The sequence below is a fragment of the Cherax quadricarinatus genome, unplaced genomic scaffold, assembly GCF_038502225.1.
Source record: "Cherax quadricarinatus isolate ZL_2023a unplaced genomic scaffold, ASM3850222v1 Contig581, whole genome shotgun sequence".
In the NCBI taxonomy this organism is placed as follows: domain Eukaryota; kingdom Metazoa; phylum Arthropoda; class Malacostraca; order Decapoda; family Parastacidae; genus Cherax; species Cherax quadricarinatus.
The window spans coordinates 20,001-32,818 of NW_027195607.1; the positions used below are offsets into that span (position 1 = coordinate 20,001).

At 43.8% G+C, this 12,818-nt stretch overlaps 1 protein-coding gene across 1 annotated transcript in view; it reads left to right on the forward strand.

The window, feature by feature from the left end:
* LOC128704826 (medium-chain acyl-CoA ligase ACSF2, mitochondrial) overlaps positions 1 to 12,818 on the forward strand; it is a 92,252-nt gene that overhangs the window by 7,696 nt on the left and 71,738 nt on the right. Inside the window, exons 2-4 of the mRNA XM_070080540.1 lie at positions 8,554 to 8,731; positions 9,571 to 9,699; positions 12,186 to 12,286. Of these exons, the coding sequence (XP_069936641.1) occupies positions 8,554 to 8,731; positions 9,571 to 9,699; positions 12,186 to 12,286 (408 nt within the window). The remainder of the gene's footprint in view (positions 1 to 8,553; positions 8,732 to 9,570; positions 9,700 to 12,185; positions 12,287 to 12,818) is intronic.

Sequence of the window (12,818 nt, forward strand, 5' to 3'; positions counted from 1 at the left end):
GCCAACACTGACCTTCATGCATGGGACCATGCCAACACTGACCTTCATGCATGGGACCATGCCAACAATGACCTTCATGCATGGGACCATGCCAACACTGACCTTCATGCATGGGACCATGCCAACACTGACCTTCATGCATGGGACCATGCCAACAGCAACTCATGCAACAACAACTCAGTAATAACTATAAGTGGCTGTAGATTTATTGTTTAAATGGTCTGCCATTAGCAATGAAAAATATATTAATATAAGTCATAACGCTATCCAACTGACTAGATGTATTCATAAGTCTCCTTTCATGAGCTTCCTCTGTCCACTCACTAGTAAATATAATGTGTAGCTGGGTATTAGCCGACTGTTGTAGGTCGCATCCTCTGGGAGGCCCTGAGAGCGAAAATGGGAACTAGATCTATTACTGTCGCTGCAAAATCCGAGGAAGGTACCACGACATTCCGTAAACCCAGCCTTTTCTACATCAGAGCCCTCGGAAGGAACATTGGAGGGTGATCACGAGATTCCAGTGAGCAATGTAGCTCATAAAGGATGAGCTACAAACCAAAGCTGCAGAGGCTAGGATACAGAACTTAGAAGACGAACTGAAAATGCTGAAACTGAATATAGAGCCAAAGTACAAAAGGTGCATAGCATCAGAAACAGAAACATCAACAACCAGCGAGGGACTGAATATAGGGAAGGTGATAAATCCCTTAGAGACCTTATGATGCCACTAGGGGGGGCCCAGGAATGAAAGGCATATGCCAACGGGAACAGAAACATCGGTTAGTGAGGGGACTGAAGGAAGGAAATGAGATAAGTGCCCTGAAGAGACACTATTAGGCTACCAATGGATCCAGGAAATGTTAAGGGAAGGAGCAGTCAAGCTTAAATCAGACCCAGAGATATGGAGAGAAATGAAATCAGAAGAGAGGGAGAAGTCAATAATAATTCATGGGCTTCAAGAGACTGAAGGGAAGACATAAGAATAGAGACGACAGGGAAAGGAAAAAGAAATTGAAAATATCATCAAACAAATAGGAGAGGAGGACATGACCAAGTCAACAAATTTTCTGAGAATAGGGAGATATTCGAGGGGAAGAAAATCTTCAAGTCAAATTTACTTTTAAGGCAGAAATGGTAATAGAACAAGATCTTGCAACAGAAACCATGGATAAAGAACTCAACACAATATAAGTGGGTGTGCTGTACCAGCAACAGAACAGGAAAAGAACGACACGAACCGAGATGATACAAAGATGTAAAGAACAGGAAAGAGAGACAAGACTTGAGGCAAGTAAGGGAGCCAGAACTTGAGAGGAACAGCAAACACAACCATCCGCAGAACAACATATCAATCCCTACCGCTCCATCTCATCCAAACACAATAATCCAGAACAAACCAAACTCTGTGCTCACAGCCCTCACCCACCCAGCACAAACCTCATCTTCACAGCAGCCTTTCATAGTATCTCTTACTTCCCCATCATACACAAACCCGCCAGCCCCCGGAATACTGTATTGGAAAAGAAGTTGAAGATATGGTACACCGTTGTAGATAAAATAACAAATTAGTGTGAGTAGTGGCACTAATGAATTATGAAGGCATCTCCAGACATCGTAGCAGTCATGGAAACAAAGATCCTGAGGAAATATAAAGGAAACAAAGGTGAAGGAGGAGTTACACTGCTCATAAGAAACCAGTGGATGTTTGAAGAATTGGGATCAAATGACAGAGGGAAAGCATGTGACTCCAAGACTTCAAGAAGGCACTGGACAGGCACCTAAAGTCAGTATCTGACGAGCCGGGCTGTGGTTCGTACGTCGAGCTGCATGCGGCCAACAGTAACAGCCTGGTTGATCAGGCCCTGATCCACCATGAGGACTGGTCACAGACCGGGCCGCTGGGGCGTTGACACCCGAAACTCTCTCCAGGTATACATAGTAGGAACACTTCGGACTGAGGGTCCCACGGTGGTGATTGCAGTGACGTGCAACCCATCACAGAATAGCAGGAAGGCAAGACAAGGGGGCGAGAAGGACCCACATGGAGACGGCAAAGTTACTTTTTATGGGGGTATTTTAAACACTAAGAGAATAACTGAGAAAAGGTAGAGCTACATGGGAGACCAGTGGCATGAAAGGGTAAGATGCTGGAGGCGGTGCTGGGAAAGTTAACAGTGGAGAGTGAAGCAGCACGAGGACAGGAGAAGCCTAACTTCAAAAAAAGGGACTACGGGGATATAAGGCAATTTTTGCATTGGCAATTCCTCCAGTGGGAAAGAGAGCTATAGGGAAAGTCAGTAACGTGTGACCACACAGTGCAGGGAGGCAGAGGAGAAGTTGGTATTAAGGAGCAACAGAGACAATGAGAAGACGAGAGTGAGCTCATTGGTTATCCGGAGATGTGGAGAGGCTAAAACCAAGTGAGCTTAGCATGGAAAATATATAGAAGGCAAAGAACTCAGGAAAAACAAGGAGTTGAGCTGAAGAGCCAAAAACAAATGTGGATGGATAAGGAGAGAGGCTGAGTGGCAATACGAGAATGACATGGCATCAAAAGCCAAATCTGACCTTAAGTTGTATACAACAACATCAGGAGAAAAACAACAGAATAGTACAAGGTAATCAGGCTGAGGAAGGAATGAGGGTAGCTCACTGGGAGTGACCAGGAAGTATGTGAAGAGCTCAGAACAAGATTTATGGAGATATTCAGAATGGAGATGGAGAGGCTTTCAGCAAACCGAGGTGGTATGGTACACCAGCAAGTGCTGCACATACCGCACACAACCAAGGAGAAGATGAAGAAACTGCTAGGTGAACTAGATACTTCAAAGGGATGCGAGTCCGAATAACATCTCTCCTTGGGTCCTGAGAGAGGGAACAGATGATCTGTATGTCACTAACATTAATCTTCAACAAATCTATCGAAACAGGACATCTACTTGAGGTGTGGAAAACAGCAAACATAGTCGTAATTTTTAAGAGAGGCGACAGACAGGCAACTTTAAACTACAGACCCGTGTTGCTGATATGTATATTAAGTTGTCATGGAGAAGATTAGTAGAAGAGTGGTGGAGGACCTAGAAAGGAAAGGGCTCATACAAGGCAACCAGCATGGCTTCTGGGAAGAGAAATCTTTTGGCACAGACCTGTTATAGTTTTACTACAAGGCACAGAAGAACAGTAGGGGAGAGAGAGGGATGGGTACACTGCATTTTCTAGGACTGTAAGGCTTTCGGCACAGTACCACACTAGAGACTGGTTGAAAAGGCAAGTCTATGGGCTCTGGACAGGTTGCAAGCCTGGTCCGACAAATGGCTCCTTGAGTTTAATTAACCCCACCAAGTGCAAAGTCAGGAAGCTTGGAGAAGGACAAAGAAGACCGCAGATGGAGTTCAAGGAAAATAATCTTGGGGTGAGCATCATACCGAGCACACCTCCTGAGGTGCATATCTACCTATTAACTGCTGCAGCATATAGGCGCCTGGCAAACCTAAGAACAGCGTTTCAACACCGAAGTTAGGAATCGTTCAAGACACTGTGTACCGCGTACATCAGGCATATATTGGGATATGCAGCACCGCTATGGAATTCACACCTGGTCAGACAAACCAAGAAATTAGAGAAAGTGTAAATGTTTGCAACAAGAATAGTTCTGGAGCTAATGGGGTATATCTAATGAGATGTTAATGAAAATCAGATTGACGACACTGGAGGACAGGAGGGATTGGGTGGACATTATAACGATGTATAAAATACTGAGAGGAACTGTCACAGTGGACAAAGGCAGAATGTTGTAGAGATGGGCCACAACAACTAGGGGTCACAACTGGAAGTTGAAAACTCAGATGAGTCACAGGAATGTTAGGAACTATTTCTTCAGTCATTCAGTTGTCATGACTCACGAAATCGTAATGACACGATTGCAAACAAACCATGCCACGGGCGGGATTTGAACTCGCCGTCAGAGAGTCTCAAAACTCCAGACCGTCGCGTTAGCCACTGGCCACGCTAGTTGGAGATTCGTCTGTAAAAACTTGCATTTGTGGTCACAGTGGTGCCTATGCTAGCCTTCCTATGGTGTAGAAATATACCTAGTTAGACGAATCTTATTGTGACTAGCTGGTCCAGTGGCTAACGCGACGGTCTGGAGTTTTGAGACTCTCTGACCGCGAGTTCAAATCCCGCCCGTGGTATGATTCAGTTGTCATAAAGTGGAACAATCTGGAGAGTGATATACGGAAGTAGAACCCATACATAGCTTTAAGAAGAAGTACGATAAAGCTCTTGAAGCAGGAAGAGAGTGGACTTAGTAGTAATCATTGACACGGTTCCACACAAGAGATTATTGCAAAAGCTGGAAGACCAGGCAGGGATAACAGGGAAGGCATTATAATGGATCAGGGAATACATGTCAAGAAGACAACAGTGAGTCATGGTACGTGGCGAGGTGTCAGAGTGGGCACCTATGACGAGCGGGATTCCACAAGGGTCAGTCCTAGGACCGGTCTTGTTCTGGTATTTGTGAACGTCATGAGGGAAGGAATAGACTCCGAAGTGTCCCTATTTGCAGATGATGTGAGGTTGATGAGAAGAATTCAGTCAGACGAGGACCAGCCAGAACTACAAAGGGATCTGGACAGGCTGCAGGTCTGGTCCAGAAAATGGCTCCTAGAGTTTAACCCCACCAAGTGCAAAGTCATGAAGATTGGGGAAGGACAAAGAAGACCAAAGGCGGAGAACAGTCTACGGGGCCAGAGACTATAAACTTCCCTCGAGGAAAAGGATCTTGGGGTGAGTATAACACCGGACACATCTCCTGACGCGCACATCAACCAAATAACTGCTGCAGCATGCTGGAGCCTAGCAAACCCAAGAACAGCTTTCCTACATCTTAATAAGGAATCGTTCAGTACCCTGTACACTGTGTATGTTGGGTCCATATTGGAGTATGCAGCACCGGTTTGGGACCCACACCTAGCCAAGCATGTAAGGAAACTAGAGAAAGTGCGAAGGTTTGCAACAAGACTAGTCCCAGAGCTAAGGGGTATGTCCTACAAGAAGAGGTTAAGGGAAATCGACCTGACTGCACTGGAAGACAGGAGAGATAGCGGAGATGTGATAACGACATATAAAATACTGAGAGGAATTGACAAGGTGGACAAAGACAGGATGTTCCAGAGATGGGACACAGCAACAAGGGGACACAGTTGGAAGTTGAAGACTCAGATGAATCACAGGGATGTCAGGAAGTATTTCTTCAGTCACAGAGTTGACAGGAAGTGGAATAGTCTGGGAAGTGATGTACTGGAGGCAGGATCCATACATAGCTTTAAGAATAGGTATGATAAATCTTATGGAGCGGGAAGAGTGACTTAGTAGCGGCCAGTGAAGAAGTGGGGCTACGAGCTGTGACTCGACCCATGTTACAACAGTTTTAGAAAAGAAGTTAAAGGTTTGGTATACAAACGTGGATGGAATAACAAATAAATGTGAGGAGTGGCATGAAAGAATCAATGAGACGTCCCCACAGATCATAGCAATCATAGAAACGAAACTCACTGAAACAACAGATGCAATCTTCCCACCCGGATATCAGATCCTGAGGAAAGATAGAAGGAGCAGAGGGGGAGGAGGGGTTGCATTGCTCATTAGAAACCGATGGGGATTCAAGGAAATGGAAGGAATGGACGAGATTGGAGAAAGGGATTACATAATAGGTACAATTCAGTCTGGGGAACATAAGGTAGTAATTGCAGTGATGAATAACCAACCACAGAACTGCAGGAGACCAAGAGAGGAATATGAAGTTAATAACAGAGCAATGGTGGACACACTAGCTGAGGTGCCCAGAAGCGCTCACTCGAGCAAAGTTACTGGTTATGGGCGATTTCAACCTCAAGGAGATTGATTGGGAAAATCTGGAGCCACACAGGGGCCCTGAAACATGGAGAGCCAGGATGATGGATGTTGTGCTAGAAAAACCTCATGCACCAACATATTAGGGACACTACCAGAGAGGGGAGGATGAACCAGTGAGACTGGACCTCGTGTTCACCTTGAGCAGCTCGGACATTAAGGACATCACACATGAGAGGCCCCTTGGAGCTAGTGATCATATAATTCTAAGCTTTGAATACATAATGGAGTTAACAAGTGGAGAGGGTGACTGGAGTTGAATGGGAAAAGCCAAACTATAAAAAGGGGGACTACACAGGTATGAGGAACTTCCTGCAGGAGGTTCAGTGGGACAGAAAATTGGTAGGAAAGTCGGTAAACAATATGATGAACTACGTAACAACAAAATGCAAGGAGGCAGAGGTAAGGTTTCTTCCCAAGTGCAACAGAAATAATGGGAAGACCAGAACGAGCCCTTGGTTTATGCGAAGGTGTAGGGAGGCAAAAGCTAAGTGCACTAGAGAGTGAAAAAATTACAGAAAGCAAAGGACCCAGGAAAATAAAGAGATTAGTAGAAGAGCCAGAAACGAGTATGCACAGATAAGGAGGAAGGCCCAGCGACAGTACGAGAACAACATAGCATCGAAAGTCAAGTCTGACCCGAAATTGATGTATAGCCACATTAGGAAGAAGACAACAGTCAAAGACCAGGTAATCAGGCTGAGGAAAGAAGGTGGTGAGCTCACAAGAAACGATCACTAGGTATATGAGGAGCTTAACACGAGATTTAAGTATTCACAGTAGAGACAGGAAGGAAATACACACAACTGAGGATGAGAAGAAGCTGTTAAGTAGCCTTGATACCTCAAAGGTGGTGGGACCGGACATCTCTCCGTGGGTCCTTTGAGAGGGAGCAGAGACACTATGCGTGCCAATAACCACAATTTTCAACACATCCCTTGAAACTGGGCAACTGCCTGAGGTATGGAAGACGGCAAATGTAGTCCTCATTTTTAAGAAAGGAGACAGAAACTAGGCACTAAACTATAGACCAGTGTCTGACGTGTATAGTATGCAAAGTCATGGAGATGATTATCAGGAGGAGAGTGGTGGAACACCTGGAACGGAACAAGATTATGAACGACAACCAGCACGGATTCGTGGAAGGCAAATCCTGTGCCACAAACCTTCTGGAGTTTTATGACAAAGTAACAGAAGTAAGACACGAGAGAGAGGGATGGGTTGACTGCATTTTCTTGGACTGCAAGAAGGCCTTCGACATAGTTTCTCACAAGAGGTTAGTGCAGAAGCCAGAGGATCAGGCGCTTATAACAGGAAGAGCACTGCAATGGATCAGAGAATACCTGACAGGGAGGCAACAACGAGTCATGGTACGTGATGAGGTATCACAGTGGGCGCGTGTGACTAGCGGGGTTCCACAGGGGTCAGTCCTAGGACCAGTGCTATTTATGGTATATGTGAATGACATGGTGGAAGGGATAGACTCAGAAGTGCCCCTGTTCGCAGATGATGTGAAGTTAATGAGAATTAAATCAGATGAGGATCAGGCAGGACTACAAAGAGACCTGGACAGGCAGGACAAGTGGTCCAGCAACTGGCTTCTCGAATTTAATCCCTCCAAATGTAAAGTCATGAAGATCGGAGAAGGGCAAAGAAGACCGCAGACAACGTATAGGCTCGATGGTCAGAGACTACAAACCTCGCTCAAGGAGAAAGATCTTGGGGTGAGTATAATACCGACCACATTTCCGGAAGCACACATCAACCAGATAACTGCTGCTGCATATGGGCGCCTGGCAAACCTGAGAACAGCGTTCCGATACCTTAATAAGGAATCGTTCAAGACACTGTACACTGTGTACGTCAGGCCCATACTGGAGTATGCAGCACCAGTTTGGAACCCACACCTGGTCAAGCACGTCAAGAAATTAGAGAAAGTACAAAGGTTTGCAACAAGGTTAGTTCCATAGCTAAGGGGAATGTCCTACGAAGATAGGTTAAGGGAAATCGGCCTGACAACACTGGAGGACAGGGGGATTAGGGAAGACATGATAGTGACATACAAAATCCTGCGCGGAATAGATAAGGTGGACAGTGACAGGATGTTCCAGGGAAGGGACACATAAACAAAGGGTCACATCTGAAAGTTGAAGACTCCGATGAGTGAAAGGGATGTTAGGAAGTATTTCTTCAGTCACAGAGTTGTCAAGAAGTGGAATAGCCTAGCAAGTAATGTAGTGGAGGCAGGAACCATACATAGTTTTAAGACGAAGTATGATAAAGCTCATGGAGCAGGGAGGGAGAGGACCTAATAGTGATCAGTGAAGAGGCGGGGCCAGGAGCTGAGTCTCGACCCCTGCCACCACAATCAGGTAAGTACACACACACACACACATACATCATATACATAATGCATAACACTCAAAGTGAAGGAAAGAGATGGCGAGAATGTTGGTGCTGGTGAAGGCTCTTGATTTATGGAATGGGAGCTACTCTCTCCCTCGGATGTAACCTCTGTATCCGAGGCTCTTCACCTCAGGTGCTGTATAAAATTTACGGATATGAGGCTTCCCAATAATAATAATAATAATAATAATAATAATAATAATAATAATAATAATAATCTACTTCCAGGCAGCGTAGTAGTGAGACACTTACTTGGAGCTATGTGTCCAACCCAGGCACGCGGCCCTTACTGGGGATACATATGGGTAACATGGTGGACCGAGCCGAGGACATGTTTGGTGACAGAGAAGCCATTGTCTCCGTCCAGCAGGGCAAGAGAGCAACATTCTCGCAAGTTAAACAAGAGGTAATGGCAGCAGTTGACACGTAGTGAATCAAGGACTCATAACAGAGTAAGGTGATGTTTCGACCACTGGTGGGCTTAGTCAAGTATATGGTAAAGTCTCACAGTGGTAAAAAAGCCACCAAATAAAAAAAAAACTTAGTTTCTTAAAATCAACAAGTTAAACAAGAGGTAAAATTTAAGATAATGTTTAGCTTAAGCTAGGTTAGGCTAGGCTAGGTTGGATTATGTTAATACAGTACATTACCGAAAAGCAACATTGAAGTTGCTATAGGCATAAACTGGTGATGTTTTTATAAGATTAAGCCTAAAAAATGTTCATACTCTTCATATAAACTTGAATTAATGATATTATGAAATAAGAACATAAGAAAGGAGGAACACTGCAGGAGGCCTGTTGGCCCATACTAGGCAGGTCCTTTGCAATTTATCCCACTAACAAAACATTTGCCCGACCCAATTTTCAATGCCACCCAAGAAATAAGCTCTGATGTGCAAGTCCCACTCAAATCCAACCTACAGACTGTTGGAAAAAGACAGGATATTTTATTAAAATGAGTCGATCTTGGACCTCGGTCACTCTACAGTTTGAATGACCAAGGTCCATGGACCGAAAAGTTTTATATTGTATCATTGGGCATCAGAAGCTCTATGAGTATTTTAATTTGTTATGAGATACAGATTGTTGGAGAAAGACAAAATGTAAACAATTGGTAATTTAATGAAACTGTTTCGGTCGTGAACCTCGGTCACTCCTACATTTTAAGTGACCAAGGTCAGCGGACCGAAACGTTTCCAGTCGAATCATAGGGTAGAAGTTCTGAGTAATTTATTAATTTCAGAGTGAGGAAATAGCAAGTGGTCTATTGGCTCTGGGTCTTGAGCGTGGAGATCGTCTTGGTATCTGGGCGCCCAACACCTATGAATGGTACCTCACAAAACTTGCTGCTGCTAAGGCTGGACTTGTACTGGTGAGAGGTATTGATTTCTTAAGTCATCTCCCCACAAAGACTGGGTAATCCAAAGAAGAAAGCTCATTCACCATCACTTGCTCCCTGACTGTCTTTTTTCCAGAAGGACACAAACTTCACAAACATGATCTACTGATCAGTAACCTCCCAATCAGATATTTCAGTATGAAGGTATTGTATTTCTAACCCAATAGGGTTGATATCGGTGAAGAGCTCTTGATTCAAGGAAATTTACCTATTTTCCCAAGGATCACACCTGATTGCCTCTCATTCCCAAATTTCTGTATGTACCCTATGGGTTCAGTACTACCGTTGTCGGCTCACAACCGTAAGACCTACAACCAGATACTCCACCAACTCCAAACCAACGAATACTACTACAGCTCTCCCATAAGTGTGATACAACTCTCTCGAAAACAATTTACCGCACTGATAAACGGTTTAAGACCATAACCAACTCATCCTGCTTGCTGCCTTCTGACACTCCCAGCTCCTGCCGCTGCCTTCGCCATCCTCTTCAAGCCTCTCTATCTACGTCTCCAATACTTTTGTACCACATGTCCCAAAGTGGTTGGGCCACTTGCCTTGATTCCTCCTCTTCCCCTCCTCCCCATCCTTTTCCAGTTATTTCCATCCTTTGTAGATGAATGGTTCAGAGAACCGACATGTTGATAAATTAGACACATGTGCAACTCTTGGGAATCTTTATTGAGGAAACGTTTCGCCACACAGTGGCTTCATCAGTCCATACATAGGAGAAACTTGAAGAACAAGATTCCCAAGAGTTGCACATGTGTCTAATTTATCAACATGTCGGTTCTCTGAACCATTCATCTACAAACCTGTCAGACACTGCAGCTTCTTGGGATCTTAATACTTAGGAATTCTTCGCTTGCCTAATTCTTGGGCACGACCTACTTCCACATGGAACAAATGTAACACCACCTATGACTGCTGCACCTCTCCTGCCATACGGTTTATAAGCTGCTTCTCCGCTCATCTGCCGTATTCTACTCAAGATTGATGGACTGAACACATCAACTCAAGGTTGAGGGACTGATTACCTCATTCTCCTCCTGTTCTTCAAGTTTCTCCTATGTATGGACTGATGAAGCCACTGTGTGGCGAAACGTTTCCTCAATAAAGATTCCCAAGAGTTGCACATGTGTCTAATTTCCATCCTTCCATATCCTTCTTCCTTCCCACCTTACGACAGCTCTCGTCGTCCTCGATTCGATTCGATTCGTAAGACCCGATTTCTATCCTGGAGAAGGTGGAGACGGCGGTCATTTTTCTTATAACTATTCCCCTGTTCATTTAGTAGTAAATGGATACAAGAGTTGTTAGTGAATGTTGTGAGTTGCATCCTGAGGGATGACAGTAAACCATAAAAGGTCAAAATTTTGAATCAAGCTGAGGTAGGATGGCAGCTCTTACACTGTAAATTCAGCTAATCAAGGAAAACAAACTCCAGAGACTACTAGTCTTTACTTCCAGGTAAGAGAGTCACACAAGTTGTTACCTCTCAGTACGATGTCATTCCATCCTTGTAACTCTTCTTCTAATATGCACTAGGTCCTTCCAGTTATACGTACACATATAACCCGCATATAGAAAAGAGGAGCTGACTTTCTAAATGGTCCAAGTCGGACCGAAACGTCGTCGTAAGCTCCTCTCTTTTATATACGGGTTATTTGTGTACCGTTCCAGTCACGGTGTTGTGCCTTTTATGTTATTTGTACGTACACTCTTAATAAGCTTATCTTCGATTCTTTCTACACGGTCAATGTATTTCGTATTATCCTTCAAGGGATAATGCATGTGTCTTTATAGTAATGTTGGTAGAATTACCGACAATATGTAAAGTAAAAGGACACAAGTGCAACTAATGTGAGATTTTATTGTGGCAACGTTTCGCTCTCCAGGAGCTTTATCAAGCCGGCTTGACAAAGCTCCTGGAGAGCGAAACGTTGCCACAATAAAATGTCACATTAGTTTCATTTGTGTCCTTTTACTTTACATGTCTTTATAGTGTAAGAAAAGGCTCTTGATCCAGTTGAAAGTATCTTTCTCTATTATTATTAGCCAACTCTATTACCTCTCATTTCCCAGGTTCTTAATGGCTCCTAAGAATATTAGAATAGTGGAGTAAAGCAGCAGGCCTAACGACCCTTGCTAGACAGAAAAAAAAAAACCATACCCCCGGCCGGGATTGAACCCGCGGTCATAGAGTCTCAAAACTCCAGCCCGTCGCGTTAGCCACTAGACCAGCTAGACCAGCTATGACCGCGGGTTCAATCCCGGCCGGGGGTATGGTTTATTTGCAATCGTGTCATTACGATTTCTTAAGTCTTGCTAGACAGGTCTAACTCACCCACCCACACCTACTCATGTACCTGTCCAACCTGTCTTCACAACTACCCAAAGTTTCTCACTTCAACATCGCCTGTGAGATAGTCTACTGATTATCTTTCCTCATTGTCCAGGTGAACATCAACCCAGCCTACCGGCCCAGTGAGTTAGAGTACTGCCTCAACAAGGTGTCTATCAAGGCCATTATCTGCCATGAAAAGTTCAGAACATCAGAGTAAGCTTTAATATTTATGAATTTATAAAAGAGTAGTACTAATAATAATAGTACTAATTATAATAATTATGTGAAAAATTATGTCGGTGAAATTCACAAATACAATTTTGAATTATCATATCACCCACATAACTGAGGAGAACTCTGGCGCATCTAAAATAAAACTTACTACTCCAGTTAAACCTCGGAGACAGGTGGAACTTTAGCAATAGTGGGTCTCTACAGTGTTCCTCCAGCACTGTCCACCTCAGCACCTCAAACTCACACATCTGGACCTTATATTATTTGTTACTGGCTTGAAATTATTCAACAAAATATTTCAAGCCAGTAACACTGGATGCATTTAATATGGTTGTGGACTGCATATATATATATATATATATATATATATATATATATATATATATATATATATATATATATATATAATGTCGTGCCGAATAGGCAGAACTTGCGATCTTGGCTTAAATAGCAACGTTCATCTTGCCATATAGGACAAGTGAAAATTTGTGTATGCAATAAATTCGTCAAA